Source organism: Equus asinus, chromosome 12, assembly GCF_041296235.1.
Source record: "Equus asinus isolate D_3611 breed Donkey chromosome 12, EquAss-T2T_v2, whole genome shotgun sequence".
In the NCBI taxonomy this organism is placed as follows: Eukaryota; Metazoa; Chordata; class Mammalia; order Perissodactyla; family Equidae; genus Equus; species Equus asinus.
The window spans coordinates 2359810-2374928 of record NC_091801.1 but is presented as its reverse complement, the minus strand read 5'-3'; the positions used below and the strand labels follow the sequence as shown (position 1 = coordinate 2374928).

The following is a 15119-nucleotide window of genomic DNA, read 5'->3' as shown; positions in this document are numbered from 1 at the left end:
CACGTTGCTGGATAATTACATAGAAGGGAAATAAAAAGAGCGTCTTCATGATTGTTGCCATTAACAAGGTTCCAGACCGGGTGTTTATGTAACATCTTCCATTTGCCTTTCAGCCCTAATGGGTTTGTAGATAAAAATGAGGCTGCATTCAGTCGTATTCGGGGGGGATGGTGCTAATAGGGGAAATTTGTGTCCCAGCAGCAATGCAGCAATGTAACTGTCAGCAATCTGCTAAAGAGTCCGGTGTTCCTGGCGTGGTGTTTTTGCAGCTCTTATTTGAGCATTGTTAGGGAGAAAAATAATGCTTTTCTGATGTGTTGTGTCTCTTTGCTGTGAGACTGACTTCGCACGTAGATATTGTCTGCATTTTCTGTTGAATTCTCCCCATTCTTGGAAATTTGAGGGCTTTCTGGTTGCTGGTAGAGAATTCTCTACATACTGTTTTTTGGAAGCTCTAGAAATCCGTGCTCATTCCATCCAGGGGACTGCATCATCCTGGGTACTGTGAGTGGGACTCTAAACTACCTTCTGCAAAAGAAAAAAATTATGCAACTAACATTTGTTCCATAGATTCTTTGTTAGATGTGAAAAGCGTGCCCGGCACGTGCAGATTTACACGTTCACTTGCTGTGTCTCCGGCCTTACTGTTGAGGAAGTCTAGGCTCAGAAAGGCAGTAACTTGGGTGAAGTCACACAGCTAGCTCCAGACGCACGGTTCAACCCACGTGTGCGTTACTCCAGATTTGGTCTTGTTCCTGGACTGTAGTACGCTGTTACTGTTAGTGTAGCAGGAATTCAAACGAATGACTTGTTCTGGGGTGGAGTAATTAGGGAAATCATCAAGGAATGGAATAATAAAAAATATGAAACATGGGACAGATAAGAGGGGATCGGATCCTGGAGGCAGGTAGTCCCAAAATAATAATAATAGTAGTAATAATAAATTTTTACTATGTTGTAGGCACTGTTTAAATATATTAACTCATTTTGTCGTCATAACGACTGTATGAGGTAGGGACAGTTATTATTTTCATTTTGTAGATGAGGAAACAGAGAAGTTAAGGCTCTTGCCTAAGGTCACACATTAAGTCAGGCGTGGCATGCAGATGAGAACTCGGGTGGTCTGATTCCAGAGCCTGTGATGTGGGGCAGTGAAGAGGAAGGGGCGGGTCAAGGAGGCTGCTTCAGGGCTGAGGATGGTGGGTGTGAACTGGGGGAAAGGCGACTGGGCACAGGGATGGGGTGAAGGCTCTTGGTTTGGGGAGTACTGTGTGCAGGTGGATGCCTGAAGCTCAAAAGAAGTGAAGGTGGACAAGGATTAGGAGGGGACAGCCTGCAGGGGTGCTCGCAGTTCCCGGGTAGGAGGAGGAGAAGAGGAGAGTCAGGGATGGAGCACCCAAGGAAGAAGAGCTTGGGGATGAGGCCCCGGTGTCAGTTTGCCAGAGACCTCATGGACGTGGGTAACTGCAGAGGACCTGAGTCATCCACCGTCATCTCTGTGCTTCTGTGTTTTATGGTCTCTGCTTTCACACCGGTTTCTTGCCTCGCATTATGTTTTTAGCACTTTTTCTTTTTTATTATTTCAGACCTGATTAGGCATTTTGTAGCACAGAAATCTTGTTTAAATATGAGGATGGTGGGTACATTTGTTCCTGTTGTCTCAGAATTTCACTAAATCTCAAAGTGGCGGGTAAAGAACACTAACAACGCCACAGTCTAAGGATGTTGCCAGCAGCTCTAGGTTGCACGTACGTTCCTACCTCCAGACCCGGCCTACCGCCATCAACCGCCACGTCGCTCTGGACAGTTGGCCAAGCGGATGCCAGCTGGGGAACGCAATGCCTGTGTCCTCTTCTCAGTGACACCTGCACTCCCTTTCTTTCCTTGGCTTCATTGAGGAAAACAGCTCACCCTCAACCCTGCCTCTCCTCTCGAGGCTGGCCCCCACGTCCTCAGCCCTGGCCCCAGTCTTCTTCATGTATTGGTTGGAGGTTGGGACGAGAAGGGGTTGGTGAAAGTTGGGCTAACTCTAGTATTTCTTAGCAAGTCTTGAGGAAAGATGAGCCATGCCTATTTGCTGGATGCTCTCTGTAGAGCAGTGGGCTTGTTAATTTTGTCTACACTTTAGAATGATCCAAGGAGCTGATGCCTTGGTTGCACCCTAACCCAATTAAATCAACTCTGTTTGTGGGACACCAGCACCAGGGGCTTTGAAAACTCTGCGGGTGATTCCAATAAGCAGCGGAGGTTGAGAACCACTGCTGTAAAATGTGCTGTAAGATGGGTTGGGGGGGCAGTATTTGGGGTCTCTTATTCCCCAGGTTTGGGTCTTAGCCACAATTCTTTGAAATCAGCAGATATCTCACTCAGTATCTTATTGAATAAACAAAAATAAGATTAAGGTTGTGTTTTAATCTGTTTTGTAGCAGAATGCTATGTTTATTTTTAAGTGAAGGATCAAGGTTATGCTTGGACTTTTTCTGAATGGTAAAATTTATAGTAAAGTGAAAAGAAGATTAGTGTGTCTTATTTGCCATCCTAAATGCTGCATTTTAGTGTCATACAGTAAATGAGTTTCATCCCAGTAAGAGAATCTGACTGAAGCCATGTCACTGGGATGGGCTAATAGACATCGCAGTCACCAGGAGGCACGTGTAACAGTCTTATTCTAGCAAGTTCACTGTTACCCTGTTTTGACAATTTGTCTTAAGAACCCACCTGTTTCGTTAGGATTGCATGTGCCTCTTCAAGGCACCACTTCATTGGCTTTCTCATTTCCTTGATTTTCTCACAGCTTGAGAGATGGCTGCCCAGTGCGTCACGAAGGTGGAGCTGAATATTTCCTGTGACAACCTTTTGGATACAGATGTAGGGTCAAAGTCAGACCCTTTGTGTGTGCTGTTTTTGAATACGAGCGGTCAACAGTGGTATGAGGTAATATTAAATACTGTAGGTACAAAGCAGTCTGAATCGCTCTTGTGACAATGTGAAGAGTTTCACACATGTTAAAAATAGTAAAACCATCTCATCTGTTAATGTAGTTTTCTGGGGTGAGTTTGTCCTTGATTGTGGAATTTTTCATCCACATATAGAAACTTCCCTTACCTGTCATGCTTATACTTAGTTACATTTAGTACATAAGGATACTGAAATCTAAGTGCACATTTGATCTGAAGAAACTTTTTTGTTTTGGGGGGTGCGTATAGGTTGAGCGCACAGAGAGGATTAAGAATTGCTTGAATCCCAAATTTTCCAAGACGTTTATTATTGATTACTACTTTGAAGTGGTTCAGAAATTGAAATTTGGGATTTATGACATCGACAACAAAACCATCGAGCTGAGTGATGACGACTTCTTAGGAGAGTGTGAGTGTACCCTTGGACAAGTGAGTATGAATAGTTGCTAGACTGCATTTTGGCTAAATTTTAACCAAAGAATTGGGTGTTTTGGATAAGTGCTCGTTAGTTTAATTTTTTAAGTTGAGAAACATGTAGTCACTTTGAAGACTAAGTTCATATATTGGTGTGATTGGCTTGAACATTATAGAATTTACCTGATTTTTCCTAAGGGCAGGGACCTTGTGTTTTTGGCAAAGCCTGTTAATTCTTTTGAGTTGGGGGTGTTTCATTCGACATGTCAATGAATGATCCCCTTGCTCCAGCTGCTTTGGGTGCTGTTCACAGATTTCAGTGCAGTGTTGTTCTTAGGTTTGTCATAAATGCTGTCAGAGCAACAGCAACTTTGAGTCCTAACCAGCATGACCGGTACCTCTTGACCCCCCAATGACCCAACACCATCGTTTTGCTCTTCTTGAACCCTGGGTTCATCAGTTTAAACCTTAGACCCGCTAGGAAGCCTTCTTTGATCCTGGTGTAGTTTGGAGCGCCTCCCCGTGCTCACCTGGTTCTCTCTGCTGCCCTCTGCCTCGGCGTGCCCGTATTTACTGCACTTACCTAATTGTCTGTCTCCGTGTATGACCGGCTGGGGCAGGGCAGGGCCATGTCTGTGGGCTCACCGTGGTGCTCCTAGCTCAGAGTTGGACTCCTGAGGTGAGGCCGTAATGGGGAAGCCTTCAGCAGGGACGAGTCATTTTTTTTCAGTGGGTGACATTTATTGCTCAGATTTTTCCTTTATGAGTTTATTTTTCTGTGTTGGATTGTTTGCAGATCATGGTATTTCCTGTGTCTAAAGGACAATATGGAGCTGATCAGTTTTCTAAAACTTTGATAAATAGTATCAAAAGAGAAAATTAAAGTAGTTTTTATTTTTTGGAAAAAAATCACAGTATAGCTAAAATTATAGTGAATTTGAGAGATACACCTATTTGAGAGTACCTGGGTCTACTGTATTATTTTATTCAAAATGACATTTTGTGCGGATTATATATTGAAGTTATGTGTCAGTTGATAACTCGAATCCCATTTATCGAGTGTTCTGGGCCCACCTTTTCCCACAGGGGTTTCAGCTCAGTGATTTATGAACGCAGTGAGAGTCTGGCCCTCTTTTCCCGTTATGAGGAAGAAGTTAAGCTTTGAAGTCGTTGATAAAGAACCTGGTGGGCAGGAGATTGTGTCTGCCAGGACTGGCTCCTTGGAATCTTTTCCAGTGGGTTTTTAGTGTGTAGATGGCTTTTATGATCTCTACATCTTTAAGGAAGGAACTTAATGTTTCCATTTTTAATGACTTTAAGTGAACTTTATGCTCAACCTTTTTGAAGCCATTCAGTTTAAAAATTCACACGTGGAAGTGAAATAGCTCTTTGTAATGTCACTTTGCAATTTTCACAGATTGTTTCCAGTAAGAAGCTGACTCGACCACTGGTGCTCAAAAATGGCAGACCTGCGGGGAGAGGGAGCATCACGGTAACACTGAGATAATCGTCCTTTGCCTCCAAAGATTTAGCATGATAGAGCATGCTGGAACTGTACATTTCAGAGAAGTATTCTACAGCCAGGCTTTATCGCTTGAGACTTAACATTGCCCTCCATCCAACCTTGCCTTATATTGATCACAAATGGGAAATGTGTCGTGCCAAAAAAGAAAGAAAAATGCAGTGAGAGAATTCCTTCTTTGAGGTTTCTTTTGTTTTTGTTTTTAGTGAGGAAGATTGGCCTTGAGCTAACATCTGTTGCCAATCTTCCTCCTTTTGCTTGAGGAAGATTGTCGCTGAGCTAATATCTGTGCCCATCTTCCTCTATGTGGGACGCTGCCACAGCATGGCTTGACAAGTGGTGTGTAGGTCCGCGTTTGGGGATCTGAACTTGCAAACCCTGGACTGCTAAAGTGGAGTGTGTGAACCTAACCGCTATGCCACTGGGCCGGCCTCATTTCTTTGAGTTTTTAAGTTGCCTGTAGACTCGGGCACGTTGGTGATGCTTGCCTCTCTCCAATGGAAGGGTAAATTCCCAAGTTAGAGAGAAACTACTTAATAATCCGAATGGATCATTTTGGCTCTCTATAAAGCAAGCACCGTCCCCTCAGCATGACAGAACATTCCATAATGGGTTTTATTCCAGATGGATCTCGTATTACGACGTGGCCATTGAAACTTAGTTCTTAACTGTCGTTTGTGCTTGCGCTCTGCTGCTCCTGTCCTCCCACCCGCATTTTCCTCTGCTGACGTCCTGGCTCTGGGCAAATGAATATATGCTTTATCCTGTTTTAGATTTCAAGTCATATAATGCCACGCTATTAAATATCTCATTTGTAGGGTTTCTGTCTGGTAATCACTACCTGGAGTGACAGTTTCCTGACTTCAGCTCTGTCTGAGGACGGGAGGCTGGCTCCCGGAGAAAGCCACTTTCGAGGGTGACTGTGATCATCAGACACACTTCTCTGTGCAGCTGCTCTGCTCTGGTTTAAATTTCCTGCGGCATGGGGACGCTCGGTCTGTTGGGCGTGTTGACGTCGATGGAACAGAGAACATTACCAGTCGTTGGCTTTATTCCAGGCCACCATAGCCTGGAATTTGTTTTTAAGTAGAATAAGTCTTTCAGTTAGACTGGATGAAAAATATTGGTCTGATGTTTCCATCTGTAGTGCTCTCTAGGTATGGTTTAATCACGCCTCCCAGTGTTTGGAGAGCTCTAGCTGGTGTCGTGTGGTCTTCCACGGCTTTGCTTTTTCGCTGGAGTGGGGAAGATCCAGTTTGGGCAAGAACATTTAAAAAGGAAGTTGCATAATGCAGATTTGGCATATTTGGGGAAAATATTTATTTCACATGCATAAAAGAGATAATGATAAATCTTTCTTGATGGTACCATTTTGTTATTAAACATTTAGAATTCATTTATATTAGTATCAACTTTATATACTGTTAGATAACAGAATAAGTCAGTGCTTCCTGGATATATCAGAATCCCTAAAAACATACTGTCTTTCACTTGCCTTATCTACTCATAGATCTCAGCCGAAGAAATAAAAGATAATAGAGTGGTCTTGTTTGAAATGGAAGCAAGAAAACTGGATAATAAGGTGAGTGGTGGTGCAGATTCCAACAAGGATATCCTGTTTTGCTTCACAGTGATTCCTTTTGAGAAAATAATAACACGGTTAATATTGTGAACTCCATCAGCTGAGCGTCACCTAGAGCATTAGTGACTTCCAAGTTCTGCTTTTCTGTGTGTGTTTAAGCAGAGCCCATTTCTCTCTACCTCTTTCCTCGAGATATGATCAAAGGATTTGCCTCGCCCAGAGGAAGAGTGAATACAAGCATTGATTTTATGTAAAAGACATTTGAGAGAGTGTAGGTGGGTTACCTTAAGGAAAAAGAAAACGTTCCATGCTTTATTACTTACAGATTTTCCTTTTTGCATTTAAAAGTCAATACTTTTTATGAAGGATGAGTACTAGTACATAATAACACAACCATTTAGTATACAGCATGGATTAGAATAATTCCTTGAGTGACTTTTGTACTTAATTCTATAATCTAATAGTATTTTTCAGCATTTGCATTTACCTTACATTTCAGTTTGCAAACATCTTAGACCAGTAGCCAGGGACTTTTTTTTTATTTTGGAATAATTTAGACGTTTACTAAAATAGAATAGTATTTTAAATAAATTTTCCTGTCCCCTCAGCCATCTTTCAACAGTTGTAACTCATGACCGGTTTTGTTTCATCTCTGCCCATTTCTGCCTTCTCTCCTCCCAGACATGTTGTCATTTCATTTTAAATATTTCAGTGTCTCTCTAAAGGCTCTTTAAAAAATATAATTGGTTAATATGTCTCAAGTCTTTTTTAATCTGTAAGTCCCCCCCTTTTTTTACTTCTTTCCTCCCTCCCCCCCTCCTTCCCATCCATCCATCCATCCATCCATCCGTCCGTCCGTCCGTCCATCCATCCATTCATCCATCCATGGAGTTTATTCTATAGAGAAGCTGAGTGCTTTGTCCTGTAGAAATTTCATACTCTGTGTGGCTCATTAAACCCCTGTGGTGTCCTTTAACATGTTCCCCTCTCTGCCTTTGTTTCCTGATTTCTGTAAGCAGGTCATTGAATCTAGAGGCATGATCTGACGGTATCTTGAATTGTGGGTAAGACACTTTCCTAGGTGGTGGCGTGTAATTCCATCCGGAGGCTTGTAGTGTTGAGTTGTATCTTTTTGGGATGTTAGTGGTCATTGACCATAACTACCTAGATATATTATTTTAGTCAGAGTCTGCAAAATTGTGATATTCTCATGCTATCATTACTTCATTTATTAGTGAGAATACTTCTAGAGAGAGAAGTATTCATCTCCACGTTAGGTATTTATTCTGAGGTAGGGTCTGTACAGAAAAGGCAAGTTAAAATGTTTGATTTTTTTTCCCCCATATTTATCATTTTTCAGAATAAGTTGGTTCCCTACCATCCTCTAACTGTGACCAATGAGGGTTTTTTTTGTTTGTTGTTTTTATTTTTAGTATTGCTGTCAATTAATTCTCATTGATGCTCAAAGTACCCCAGCTTTGGCCTGTGGGAGCTTCTTTCAGTTTGAGCCTGAGACCGTCTGTCACAACCCCAGGGTCTTTGGATAGCTTGCTTGCTCTGTGGAGTGACAAATGTTCCAGGCTTATTTTATCTAATTTCTGTCCCAGATTGGCAGATTAAAAGAAACCTTACTACATTTTAGTGGGAATTGCTATTTAGAGAACACAGTCTGGTACTGGCGGTGCTTACTGTTTATTGATTATTGTGGCTCATTGTTTCTAGAATGTTTTAGTAAACAGATGTAGGAAAGACTTTTTTTTAAGAAAAACTAAATTATAAATTTACATAACTATTTCCAATTCAGATATAGAATACAAGGCTTTATTTCTTTAATTCTATATTTATACCTCTTTTCTCTTATGCTGAAAATCTTGGTTCCTAAAAATATTAACGTAATTACTTATCTCTTTTGTTTTATATAATGTCTAATAGTTTCATAATAAAAATATCCATATTATAATTGAAATATTTTTAGTGAAAATAGTTTGAGCTTTCTTTGAAGTTCTTTTCATCTTTAGGTTATATATTCCACTTGCGTTATACAGTCAAATTCTTGTGTTTTAGAGAAATCGTTCTTCTCTGAGTGGTTATCCTGTCACCTTGACACATGGTTGAATTTCGCTTTTGATATTTGGCATTAAACTGTGCTGCGGAGGGAAATAGTTATCTTAGGTCTGAATTTAATACTGAGATAAATTCAGGACTCAGAAAGTCTTTGGTTTAGGGACCTAGCTGCGTATATTACTGTGGAATTAACAGGTGTTCTTTCATTTTGACAAAGAATAAATAATATATTCTAAGGAGTATAGAAATTTCAAAATGAAGATGAACAAAAATGGGAAAATAAAACCATCCATAATCTGACTGCTCGAGTTTAACCTCAAGGAGTAATTTGTACATCCTTCCAGAATTTTGTCTCTCTGTGTATGTGTGTGCGTGTGTGCGTGTTGAGATGGCGATGAGGGTATTTTTGAGCCCTCAGTGTGCTTGAGCATTGTACAGCAGTGCTGTGAATTTCAGAGGAAATAGAAGATGTATTTTGTGCCCTGGAAGTAATTCTACCATGCACTCCACACATTTACCTCCGCTCCCTGTGTGTGTAAAGAAATGCGAGGAATTGGTGAAAGAGTATTGGCTATAGAAGGATGAAATATGAAGGCAAGACTTGGATCAATGAGTTAGTTAGATGTGGAATGTTGGCAAAGTTGTTGAACCTCTCTGAATCCATTTGGTTGCTGATAACTGCTCTGTCCCTCATAGAATTAGTATGACTAATGTTTGGGGTGTCTTTTATATAAGACTTCTCAGTGCCGTGTGAGTGAACACTGTTGATAATGAAAACAAACCAGAAATGTTTTATTGATTATGAGTCCTATTGATCAGTATGTTTTAAAGCCATCATATTTTTGAGAAGTAAGGGTGAGATACACAGGATTGCGAGTATTTATCACAAATGCCGTAAGAGTCCTCCTAGTAGATGGCAGCAAGTTTCTGAGTCTGCGAGGAAGGCGATGGCAGTGGTGTTTACTGCTGTACTATGCTATGTATGTCTGTACGATGGAGCTAGACTTAAGGCGTCGTTAACATGTAACGTGTGAAGTGTAGTTTCACATGGTTTCAGAGGAGAATAAATCCTTTTCTTTTTTAATGTAGGATCTGTTTGGAAAGTCAGATCCATACCTGGAATTCCACAAGCAGACATCCGATGGAAACTGGCTGATGGTGCATCGAACAGAGGTGAATATCTGAATTTGGAAAGTAGAGTTTAGGTTTCCTTTGGAATTGTAGTAATCTGAATTTTTAAAAATTATGTATTTGTAAAAGTAATCAGAGTTCAGATATATAGCCAGAGACACAGGGTCAACATGCTCATTTTTTTTCTTTTAATGAGGAAGTACTCCCATACTTAATTATTAAGTTTTTATTTTGAAAAATGTAAAACCCTATTAAAAAACCCTAAGATACCTGTGTCTCCTTCACCTATATTCACCGACTGGTCATCCCTGCACACACGTGTGTTTTTTCTCTCTGTCCCTCACTTGTGTGCACACACACACCACGCACACACATACACACACGCCCACATATACTTCCCTTTTGTAAAACCATCCTAATGTAGGCTGCAGACATCACGACTCTGCCTTTAAATACTACAGCAGGTGTTTCTTAAGCACGAGGGCATTGTCCTATACAACCACACCTGAGAATTAACATTGATTCAGTAACGTCATCCAATATACCATTCATCTTCAGATTTCCCTGGTTGTCTCACACATGGTTTATATACATATTGTTTTGTTTTGTCCAACATCAATTCAAGGTTCACATTTTGCATTTGGCTATTATGTTCCCAGTATGAGACTCTTCTCCCTTCCTCCCATATACCTTCATGCCGTTGACTCTCTTGAATAATCAAGACCAGTATGTCAATGTTCTGGAGTCTTCTGTTTCCTCCCAGCCAGATCCAGATCAAACATTTCCATCAACAGCATTATGTGTGTACCTTGCTCTGCATCATCAGGGGCCCCATGATGTCACGCTGCCCAATATTATTGATGCCAACCTTGGCCGCTTGGTTGAGCTGGTGACCACCAGAGCGCACCATGGTGAAGTCCCGTTTTTTTTCTTTGTGATTAATAAATGATCCGTGGTGTGATACTGTGAGACTGCAGGAAAAACCTGTTCTCCAGCATTCCACCCAGTGGTTTTAGCATCTATTGACAATCCATACATGAATCCATTACTGGAGGTCATAAAATAATGATTTTTTTTTTCTGAATCTTTCATCCCTTTACATATATTAGCAGATACTCCTCTTTCATCTCTCCTCTCTCACTTTCTCTTTTCTTATTGTAGTATCTTTGTAGACTCATGGATTGTTACAACACAGTTGTGTTTCTTGTGTTATAATTCATCACCGTCACCATTATTATTAAGATTGGCCCTGAGCTAACATCTCTTGCCAATCTTCTTTTATTTTTTCCTTCTCCCAAAAGCTCCAGTATATAGCTGTATATTCTAATTGTAGGTCCTTCTAGTTATGTGGGATGCCACCTCAGCGTGGGCTGATGAGCGGTGCATGTCCACACCCAGGATCTGAACCTGTGAAACCCTGGGCCACTGAAGTGGAGCGTGCGAACTTAACCTCTTGGCCATAGGGCTGGCCCCATTACTGTCATTATTTTTGCTGCTCAAATTAATCCAAATTTGACCAGCGAGGAGTGCCTTCATGTGACTCCTAGGTTCTTTTAACATGACCTCATTAGCCTTTAAGCATCCTCTTATTTTATGTTAAAGTATATTCTCAGTTCACCTTGTGCTTGCCTGGGCCAGGTCTGCAATGAGTTATTTCTTAAGGAACACTGTCCCTTTAAGAGGGTAGCAGTATTTGGACACCCAGATCTGAGTCTAGGTGTTCTCATTGCTACTGGGATGTCGCTGCATTCAGGCCTTTTCAGTGGGTTCAGCTGGGAAACGTGTATCTGTGTATATCTGTTTATTGTGTATGTGTATATGTATACATTTTTTAAATTTTAAATCGTGAGTTTAGACTATTTGTTCAGTTCAAATCCAACCCAGCAAGGTTCTTTCCCATCCTTTCTTATTCCATATTTGAATCTTCTGTGTCCTGCAGTGAAAAGTCTGGTTTCCAACAAAATCAATAATCCGTAGTTTCTAAGCGTTACTTGTAATGGGTGGATACATTTCCCAAGTAGTTTTTTTCTTTCCTTGGAGTGTATCACGACTAGGCACTGCACCACGTTTTTCGTGTAGTAGTTGTATCATCTTGTTGTAGCTGGGTTTCCACTGAGAGGGTCGCCTGGGTGGAGAGGTGAAGGCTGACTGGTGAGAGTGTGGGCAGAATCTCGGGAAGGCAGGACCAAGATGTGAATGGAAGTTTTCCTGGCTGGTCTTTGCACCTTCATTTTTACAGGTTATTAAAAACAATCTGAATCCTGCATGGAGGCCTTTTAAAATCTCTCTGAACTCCCTGTGCTATGGAGATATGGACAAAACTATTAAGGTAATTTGAAATTATCTATCTGTTATATATGCACATTTACACACATACTCACCTCTTTTATAAAAAGAATTGATGAGATAGTATTTAAGAAGGTAAATGATGTAGTAGATAGCTGTAGGATTGAATTTCATTTCTGTTGAGGAATACTACAATAGGAGTGTTTCTGGTGAGGAAATGGTCGGAAGGACTAGGCATGTTTGACTGGTCTGTGAACCTGAATCTTAATCAAACGCTGTGATTTTTATTTTACCCTTCATTTTTACAAATAAGATAGTCAATTTAAATCGTTCTTTTAAGAAGATTCCTTTGCTCTGCGAATAGCAACCTTTAACCACACTTCCCACACTCGGCCTGGGGCATGCCGGGCAGGTGACGGCAGCTGCCGCTCTCAGGCCCGGGGCTGCCTCCTGTCCTCAGCAGCAGAGATCAGTGGCGGCGTTTGCTGCTGCTTATTTTCAGAACAAGATATAATTCATCGAAAACTTTTACACAGCTTTAGATTTAGAGTCAGGAAAGCAGAGTGGGAAGAGGAGGTGGCAGCAGATATCTAAGAATGTTTTCATTTATACCGGTTTATTACAAAATATATATTATTTTTAAGACACTTTATAACTGGAGTCACTTTACATAAAATTCCAGAGAGAAGCCTTTTCTTGTGTTCAGATGTCAGGTGGGTTTTTTGTTCGTTTGGCTTTGGTTGTTTTTCCTGGTGATTAATGTGATGAGAACAGGCAGAGTGACGGCGTGGGACAAGCTTAGGTTTGGACTCAGACCAGGGTCTGCCTCTTGACTTAGGCGTTTAACCAGCTAAGGGGTCTTGGGCAGCCCGTCTGACTTCTTCACTTATGTAATAGGGAAAACAATGTCTATATTACAAAAGAAGTAAGGATTAAATTAATGAAAGTGCAAGTTTTAGAAACTGCTATACACAGTACAGATGCTGTTATTGTTGAAAACTGCTTCGTTTTGTAGATCCATAAAAACTTGTTCTCAGTTTGCAGAATACTTTAAAGATCAATGTAAGTATGATTTATGTTATATTTTGAACAGCAGTGAAAATCTAGGTAAAAAATAAACAGTTGAAAAGTAGGTTTACAAATTACTTTCTATTATATTAAATGTAGAACTTTTGCTTTTCACATTAAAAATAGTAAGTTGAAGTTTATTAGATCTGACATGCAGGAAAGGATGGGGAAAAAATGCCTTAACCATACCTATTTGATTGTTTGTAATAATATGTTAACAATGAAACAGTGTTTCTTAAACTTTTTTTGCACACAGTGGCATGCTTGCAGGGCTATTTTGTTATAGTAAGTAAACTGATTTCCTGAAGCTTTGTCTGATGAATGTCTTCCATTCTTCAAAGTTTCTCTGTTTTAACTACACAACTTGATTTGCCACATCATCAGTGTCTTTATTTCTTTAGTTCTGTATTTCTTTGCAATGTCAGAAAGTCATACATCTGTGATTCTCTTGGTGTTTGGAACCTGCTTGGAGGTGTAGTAAAAAGTCATAAAGCAGAGAATAGAGTCAGAATCACCAGTAACTTCTTTGCTGCAGTGTGAACGTGCCAGTGGTTTCATTCTAGCATGGATTGTTATTTTCCTAAGATCAAGTGAATAAGAGAAGTAATCACGCATGCCTCCACCTTGCCTGGAATGGGAATGCCTTAGTGAATGTAGTGTTGTGTGGTGTGTGCGTTCTTTCACATATATACGTACGCACATACGTATATATGCATATATTTCAATCACAAGCGCTGCTGATACTGTGGTTTACAGCAGCCAATAGTACTGGTTTTTGAATTCTTGAGAAGAGAAATTAAGTGACACAAATCATTATATCACCCGCCTCCAGCTATAGCTGAACAGATGCCAGCATTATAAATGTCACACCTTTCTGTACCACTAAACATTTGCCTTCAACAGGGCAACAGTGAGCTTTTCCTATATATTTATTACGGTAAGTTATCAGAAATTACAGTTTAAAAATATTTTCACATTTCCTGAAGTTTCAGGCAGTCTAAACATGACATTTTAGGTCTTCATTAGCTTTGTTTAAACAACATTTTGGCATTATCAAAGCTTTCTCTTGTATAAATTGGAGTTTCCTGAATGCAAATCCAAGATGTAAAGTCTTGTTTTCCAGAATTAAAAAAAACTGTTAAAAAGTGCAGTCATTAAAATATTGATTGTTTTCAGCTTTATCATAATTTTACTTCCTATAGAAAAAGATTAGTAAGAAAATTAATTTTCTTTTCCCTTGAAGAGTCAGATTTAGGGCTTTGGGTTTCAACTATATGGCAGGAGTCAAACAGTCAGAATTGCTCTGTGGCTGGAGTGCTCGCAACAAATAAAAACCCTTGTTGTTAATCAAAATTGTGGTTCTGGACTTTGTTTTTATTAGTTGCTTGATTGATTTTTAGTCTTCTGAATAATAGTGAAAATATCGGTAAGGTGTGAAAGACTCCTGCTATTATAAGCACTCAGTCCGCTTCCCACGGAACTGAGTAGAGAACTAGTCACTGGGCCAGGCGAGCCTGAGCAGGTCCCGGGCGCTCCAGTGTGGTGGTTAGTCCGCCTTGGTAAAGGGCACCCCACTGGCATCGTGTCAGCACAGAAAGCTTCTCAGGTACAGGCTTTGTTTTAGATTGTAGGCTCTGGAACAATTCAGAAGTGTCCAGCCCAGCCCTCCTTTCGCTGTGTCGGTTACCACTCAAGACGCACATCGTCGGCGCCGGCCGGGTGGCCCAGCGGTTAAGTGTGCAGGTTCCACTTCTCCGCGGCCCGGGGTTCGCCGGTTTGGATTCCGGCTGTGGACATGGCACTGCTTGGCAAAAGCCATGCTGTGGTAGGCATCCCACGTATAAAGTAGAGGAAGATGGGCACAGATGTTAGCTCAGGGCCAGTCTTCCTCAGCAAAAAGAGGAGGACTGGCAGTAGTTAGCTCAGGGCTAATCTTCGTCAAAAAAGAAAAAATCGTCTGAGACTGGTGAGCTCCTCTGCCTCCCTCCGGAGCCTGAGTAGACAAAGGGTGAAGGGCACGTAGTAGACGTTTGTAGAGGTGGAGTCATCTGTCCCGAAATTCTAACGCGCTATAGAGAGCTGGTTATTCAGTGAT

The 15119-nt window shown here is 40.8% G+C and overlaps 1 protein-coding gene across 10 annotated transcripts in view; it reads left to right on the top strand.

The window, feature by feature from the left end:
* CPNE3 (copine 3) overlaps positions 1-15119 on the top strand; it is a 176684-nt gene that overhangs the window by 8326 nt on the left and 153239 nt on the right. For 8 of the 10 annotated variants that reach the window (XR_011493077.1, XR_011493076.1, XR_011493078.1 and 5 more), the window contains exons 2-7: positions 2795-2934; positions 3207-3386; positions 4789-4863; positions 6404-6475; positions 9629-9712; positions 11910-11999. Coding sequence is in view for 4 of the 10 variants with exons in the window: in XM_070480961.1 (XP_070337062.1) it covers positions 2803-2934; positions 3207-3386; positions 4789-4863; positions 6404-6475; positions 9629-9712; positions 11910-11999 (633 nt within the window). In the remaining 6 variants the exon portion in view is untranslated. The remainder of the gene's footprint in view (positions 1-2794; positions 2935-3206; positions 3387-4788; positions 4864-6403; positions 6476-9628; positions 9713-11909; positions 12000-15119) is intronic. The other 2 variants (XR_011493080.1, XM_070480962.1) reach the window with 1 other exon arrangement.